At 45.7% G+C, this 7,682-nt stretch overlaps 1 protein-coding gene across 1 annotated transcript in view; it reads right to left on the minus strand.

Moving 5' to 3' along the window:
* The window catches only part of robo3 (roundabout, axon guidance receptor, homolog 3), a gene marked incomplete at its 5' end in the record, with an annotated part of 152,871 nt that extends 145,403 nt beyond the window's left edge, over positions 1–7,468 (minus strand). Inside the window, one exon of the mRNA XM_080014377.1 lies at positions 7,315–7,468. Coding sequence (XP_079870503.1) covers positions 7,315–7,468 — 154 coding nt within the window. The remainder of the gene's footprint in view (positions 1–7,314) is intronic.
* Positions 7,469–7,682: the final 214 nt, after the last annotated feature.

The raw sequence follows: 7,682 nt of genomic DNA on the forward strand, positions 1-7,682 counted from the left end.
CGCTAATCGGCAGCAGAGCGTCCGCGGAGCTTCCGCCGAACCTCGAGGAAGTAGATCCGAGTGACGGTGAAAGAAATCTAGGAGCAGTGGGCAGCCACGTAGCGGCGTGGCTACAGACCTTGACCCTTGATGCCTTCCTCAGGGGCCGCGGCAGGAGGGTCTAGCCCTGACGTGGAGGTCTCTAGGAGGTGGGAGGAACATGGGGAGACATTCAGACGGTCTGGTTGGGACCTGACAGCCGAAGAAATGGTCTTCGATCCCGGGTCCCTTGGTGATCCCAGCCAAGTTCGTCTATTATGGAGTCACAGCATGGTGGTGGTAACCTGCTGCGACGCCCGTCCCTTCAGACTCAAATCACAACTCCAAAACATGATCAAAAGGGCTGGAAAAACAATTGGCATGCTGCACACATCTTCTGTCCGGGAGATGTTTGAGGAGACTGATGAGGCAGGGCTTTAAAATCAGCCGTGAACCAAACCACATCCTTTCGCAAACTGACGCCTTCGGGCAGAAGGTGCAGGATACCAAACTGTAACTTGAACAGCTCTAAATTCTCTTTGGTTCCACTGTCAATCACACTGCTGAACAGTGGGAGGTGGGGTAGTATGTGAGCTGCGTGTATGTGTGTGTGTGTGTGTGTGTGTGTGTGTGTGTGTGTGTGTGTGTGTGTGTGTGTGTGTGTGTGTGTGTGTGTGCGTGCGTGTGTCTGTGTGTCTGTGTGTGTGTATACTGGTCAACTATAAATGCTTTATTTTCGTGCAATAGAGCAATCTGCAATTAATATACACACGTGCGCACACACACGCGCACACACACACACACACACACACACACACACACACACAGAGCTTAATTACCTCTGCTGTGAAGAGCAACAGCCTGGAGCAACACGGCAATTTATTCAAAATGTGAAAATATATTATATTTTTGCAAATAAATTTTGTTTTTACTTTTTTACTACCTTTTATCTGACCTCAAATGGTTTTATTTTCATACAAGTTTGGCAATAGTTGGTAAAACCAAAAAAAACTAAACTGGGACTCCTTATCATGATGTTGAAAAAGTATTTTTTTGTTATTAATAATAATTATTATTAGAAATTATATTCATGATTTTTAAATATAATAAATTGATTAAATTAATTAATTATTAATCATTCCCATATATTAAGATATATATGTATTTGATTATTTATAGTACTATTTAAGGATATCAGCACTAAATCTTACTGGAGTGACGGAACCATAATGCAGAGTTTTTAAAGTATACCAACACAATCCTAAATATTCAAAATACAAAAATCCATAGCGCTGAATCTTCGAATCTGCCACTTTTTCTAGAAAAAAACAAAAAATCAATGATGGATTCGTGGGACCAATTCAAATCTTGTGGAATAATCTACGATGCAAAGAGGGGAATGACGGAACCCGTTACCTTTTCAAAGACCTCCCCTTGTTTTTGCTCTAGACTGGCACCGGGTGGGGGTGAGGGCGAGGGTGGGTGGGGGGGAGGTTGGGGGTTGTGTTTTATTCCTCTCTCCCATAGTTCATCTGGCCGTCGCCCTCCCACTCATCAGACATTCTCTTTCTAGCCCACTACAAAGCCCCCAGCGGACCGCCAGAAAAAAGGTCACATTTAATGATCCCCGAATCACACCAGGCCAAAAAGATGGCGACCGATCTGTTATTTGCAGGGCGGACACCTTCTTTTTGCATGCGTGCGTGCGTGTGTGTGTCTGTGCGTATGTACCCTCCATTCATTCCTTATGTTGACGCTGCCAGGCAGGTTCCCGAGTCCTTAGCCGCCCTAATGACGGGACATTTTTGGGCACAGCATGGAGTCAAGCAGCGGGGGGAGGGGGACACAACCGGTGGTTCCCAAAGTGCTCGGGCGTGCGCTATGAATAAAGATGTTTGGCTTCCTAAACGCTCCCTGGAATCCCATCAATAATGCATCCCGGTGCCATCTAGTCACACGGCGTTTCAATGCTAAATAAATGAGAAACTCTCTCTCTCTGTCTCTCTCTCTCTCCCTCTCTGGGTCTCATTCACACGCCGAGCAGATTTGTGTTAAATCCTACGTCCGCGCGGTTTGAGCAGAAATTCAGGATCAGACGTACAATATCTTCGTACGTTCATCTGTTCTTACTTTAGAAGGAAATATAGAACTGAGTCCTGGAAAGTGATATTGCCAGACTTGAACTAAATGTAAGTGCCATAGAAGAACCACAAAAAAATTTTAATATTCTATATTATACAATATACAATGTAAAAAAGATTTACTACCAATAACATTTCGACACCTATTATTTATCTTCTCTACATCTATAGAGAAGATCTATGATCTTTGTCTATGATCCTTAAATTTACTCTGAAGTATGTAAAGTTGTTTAACTTTACCCACACAGGACATTAAGCAGTCATATTCATCTGCAAGCAGGTTTGACAATGGCATATCTCTTCACGGATACATTTATGGATTTTGATATGCATCTTGGGAAGAGAACGCATCTTCACTGACGTGCAGTAGAGTCGGCTCCTCCTCTCTCTTTACCTCTGAGGCTCACCAGGAAGTTCTTTATATGGAGAAATCTGGACGTGGATCAAGCCAATTCGCAATCTCAAGCACGCGTCAACACTGTCAGTTTAGAATGTTTCGGATTGAATGAATGAGACCCTCTGTCTTTTTACCTCTCTCTCTCTCTCTCTCTCTCTCTCTCTCTCTCTCTCTCTCCCTCTCTCTCTCTCCCTCTCTGTTTTCCATCCTTCTCCGGTAGGAACAGGGCTCTTGCTGGTGGATTTTCCCCGTCTCCAAAATGACTCTGCAAGTCCCGCTCCGGCACAGGAACCGAGTCGTTCCTTCTTGCCGGAGTTCCTTGTGGTTATCGCTGTGGTTCGAAAAAAAAAGACGTTTTTAATGAAGTCAGTTTGCTAATTGAGCAGCGCTGTATAAAGCGGTCTGTGGGAAATTCTCGACTTTCCCCGGGCTGGTATGCAGCCTGACGCCTTCCACGTGTTCGAAAAATCTCTCTGGGATGCTTTGGGCGGATTACACGCTCGCTGGATTTGCATATTAGAATATTTGAGGTAATTAGCGCGGAAATGCAAGCGAGCAGGCACATACAAGTATACAAACCTGGATACACAAGCACACACACACACACACACACACACACACACACACACAATATTCAGTGTACAATGTTTTCTCGTCATAGGGTCTGCTAATATTGATATCTAACATGTTTGACATTTATTTTATAGATGTAATGCACAGGGGAGCAAGGATTGTTGTATTTTTAGGAGCATTGTTTATTGCTTTTTTTTTTGCCAATTTTTATGTAAATGTTTGACAATTATTATTTGGTTTATTTGTTCATCATCAAATCGTCTTTATTTTCATTTATCTATTGTATTATCTATCGTTCTTAGGTTTATTGCACATTGCAAATGTTAGTACATTGTCAATTTGTCTCACTTATTGATTTGGTCAATTTTAATGTTTTTGTTACTTTTAGGTTGATTTTTATTGTTTATCAGTAGGTGACTAAAATAACTCCCTGTTTTTATTGTGCATTGCTTACATTGCTCACTTAATATCTAACATGAATCACATTTTCCCATTTTTTTAAAACCTCAAACCTGTGTTCATCCACGGCACCAGCGGTCACGGGAAAGTGACGGCAGGTCGACGACATTGTCAAACACTGACAATCGGGGGGGGGGGGCGGGTGGGTAGGACACAGAAAGAGATAAAGCGAGAGAAAGAGAGAGAGAACGTCAGATAAGGAATTAAGAGAAAGGAGCGGAAGAATGAATGGATAAAAGGCTGAGGCTGCGAGTCGTCCGCTGCGGCCGCTGCGTCTGACTTAAATTGGCCATTATTTCAAAGATTGGTTATTGGGCCGCATTGATTTTCCCATTGAGCCGCTGCGGCCTCCGCGGGGTGACCCATGCAGCTGTCCGCCCACTAACCCTGCGGTGAGCCCCTCGCTTGGGTACACACACACACACACACACACACACACACACACACACACACACACACACACACATTCACACACACACACTCACATACACACATCACCCCCCACTGATGAATTGACATATAATAGCTTAGAAAAGTATGTCTCAATTTTGGAGAAAGATGCAGACGATGTTATCTATTACCATCAAGGCACGAATTCCCAACGGAGCCCAATATTATTCAATATTAAATGTTATCGTACAGCGGGAGAGGGCAACGTAGCGAATGTCCACCTGCGTCGCTCAGAAATTCTGTTATCCAACTCCGACTCACCGTACGCCACGGTCATCGGATCAGAGCGTCGGCAGAGTTAGAGAACTTTCTCTCTTTTTCTCCCCGAATAACAAATGAACAAGAGTGGATCCAGAAACTGGGCCCTGAGAAACAAACTCATTGATGAGCTCGATTCCATCGAATCGACGCGAGGGTAAGTGGCGGAATCCCGACACAACGCCACATCGACAGGGGGCCGAAATGTCCCTCATTTGGACTCCTGTGAACATTATTGATGTCCACTATCAATTTAATCTGGGCGTGGGGGGTGAGGGGTGTGGGGGGGTTGTGGAGATTACTCCGGTGTTCTGAGCTGGCGGGAGACGCGGCGGAGAATATGAAGTCGAAGCCGCTAAGGGGCACGTGCGCGGACCAGATAACTCCGGAGAGATTTGTCTCAATAGATTCATTGGACCCCCGGCCCCCCGCTCGCGTGTCCCTCCCTCATCGGGCTCCTATAGATCCGAGGAGGGGAACATGCAATCTGCACTCCATTAGGGCCGATAAGAGACGGATAGAACAGGGAGAGATAGAGACAGAGGTGTGTGTGTGTGTGTGTGTGTGTGTGTGTGTGTGTTGTGTGTGTGAAAGAGAGGGTTATAAACAGATCCTTAGTGAAACAGCCGCTACCACCGTGATAAGACTGGGGGCGGGGGGCTTTAGATTTTTGGAAAACAGCCGTGTTTTTACACAAGGACAAAATACACAACACAAACACATACAGTATGTACACACACACACACACACACACACACACACACACACACACATACACAGGCCGACGTTGTAGATAGATTTGTACATGTTATTTCTTATCTCATTTTTAACTGTCCTGTCTGCAGGTTTTTTTTCCGTCAGTAACACCGGAATTCGCCTCCGGGTATTAATAAAGTGTCATCTTATCTTATTGTACCCTAACTTATTTACCCACACACACTCTTATGTAGCAAATAACACATTCTGACTGTCTGGCTTCCATTTAAAGGGGAAAGAAAATCATTGGAATCACACTTTGGAATGAAAAATGAACAGCGGAAAGAAGGAAAGAAAGAAAGAAAGAAAGAAAGAAAGAAAGAAAGAGAAATGAAGAGGTGTGGGTGGAGGAGAGAGGGGGGGAATATGGAAGGGGAACTATTCAGAGTGCCAGTGACCAGTGTAGGTAGCCTTCAAAATATGTCCTCCCCCGTCCCAGCTCATGTACATATTGACTGTCACAAAAACCTGATTATAGTGCCGTGTGTGTGTGTGTGTGTGTGTGTGTGTGTGTGTGTGTGTGTGTGTGTGTGTGTGTGTGTGCCGACAGGCGTGCACGCGGCCAAGTACAGCTTTCATTGGTATGCACTGACATGCAGACAAAGCTGAGGTGCTCATTAAAGAACACATCAAGGTGATCCCTTGCCTTAACTCCACCCCATAAAAACACACACACGCACACACACACACGCGCGCACACACACACACGCACACACACACACACACACACACACACACACACACACACACACATACAGTATATACACACATATATATATACAGACACACTATATACCATGTCATTGCTGCAGCCACTATAGCAAGGCACAGCAAGTATACCCCATTACAGCATGGTAATAAGCAGGGGAGGCACACACACACACACACACACACACACACACATAAACCTGAAAGTCATAGCTTGACAGAACCTACACTCATGCTCAACGTCCAACGGTACAAACTGCAGCTCACTTCATATACATAATACAAGACACCTCAGTATTATTCCAAAATGTGCAGCAAGCAAGGTGCCCCTCAGCAGCAGCAGACGGAGCTGCAGACCCAAGTGAAGGGACGGGAGAAGTTAAACAGATGTGACAGCGTTGGTCCGTCCTCTCTGACAGTAGACAGCTTCATTTAACCCAGTTAGCAGAGCAGCCGCACCCCAACACTCCCAAGACCCCAACACTCCTCGCATTCCCAAGACCCCAACACTCCAAAGACCCCAACACTCCAAAGACTCCAACACCCCAACACTCCAACACCACAACACTCCCAAGATTACAACACCCCCAACACATCCAACACCCCAACACTCCCAAGACCCCAACACTCCCAAGACTCCAACACTCCTCACATTCCTAAGACCCCAACACTACAAAGATTCCAACATCCCAACACTCCAACACCACAACACTCCCAAGACTCCAACACCCCAACACCCCAATACTCCCAAGACTCCAACACTATCAAGACCCCAATACCCCGACACTATCAAGACCCCAACATCTAAACACTCCAGCAATCCCAAGACCCCAACACTACCAAGACCCGGCTGGTAATTCTCACATCTCACATCTTACTCACAACCACGACTGAAAACACTTTGACAAGCTTGTGAGTGAAAAGAAAATTTACAAAAAGAATTCCTGTTGGCTGTAATCACAGAGGTTTTTTTTTTCCACTTTAGACAGATTCATTGTTTTTCATTTTCTTTTTTCATTTCATTCATTTCTCTTGTCTTATAAATGTTTTAAATGCTGTGGTATTATACAGACGGGTAATCAGGAGTCGCATCGCTCTGACGGTTGTAAGAGCGTTGCTTCGTCGGGTCGCAGAATGTCGCAACCTCGTACGATCAAACAAATACATTTCCACACAGTGCACAAATAAAGATAATAATAAAAGACGTCGGATCCGGTCCCGTGACGTGCCACGGAGATTTTCTTTCTCTTGACAGTTCTATTCCCTCGCTTCTCCGCTCTAAAAGTCCGTCTCCGGCACCCCTGCCACTGCACCGCTTACCATCACAAAAGGCAAACGCTCTCTTTTAAGAGACTCTCGCTGCTTTTCAAAGGAAAGAATCGCATCCATAGTCAGAGACAAGACAATTGCAAATGTGCGAGACAGAACCCAAAAGAGGTCTGTGGAGCCAGATGAAAGAATGAAGTTGATAGGGAGGGAGGGAGGGAGAGAGGGATGAGGTGAAAGTGGTCAATGGTCGGTAAGTCAAAGGAGCCCGTCACGGCAGTTGCCTACCATTGAAGCCGGTGAAGTTGCCCCAGTCCAGCAGAGTGGCGTTGAAGGAGGGCAGGGTGCCGTTGAGGAAGGGGTCGGTGCCGTTGGCCGGGTCCCTGATGGTGTCTGTGAACAGGTTCATCTGCAGCAGCGTCTTGATCAGGTAGCGAAGCATCTTCGGACTCTCCCTCTCCCGCAGTCCCACTGCCTCCAAATCTGACTCTCTCCGACTGCTTAAAAAACTGCGTGCGCGAGTTCACTGCTCACTGCATCTCTCCCAGTGGGACTCCTCTATTTGGTGCCCAGGTTGGCACCCAAAAACTTTTTGAGCGGAAAAAGTCTTTTCTCAAGAAAAAGGGGAAAAACTGCCCACGGCTTTGATGGTCAAA

Source organism: Zeus faber (genome assembly GCF_960531495.2).
Source record: "Zeus faber genome assembly, chromosome: 14".
NCBI lineage: Eukaryota > Metazoa > Chordata > Actinopteri > Zeiformes > Zeidae > Zeus > Zeus faber.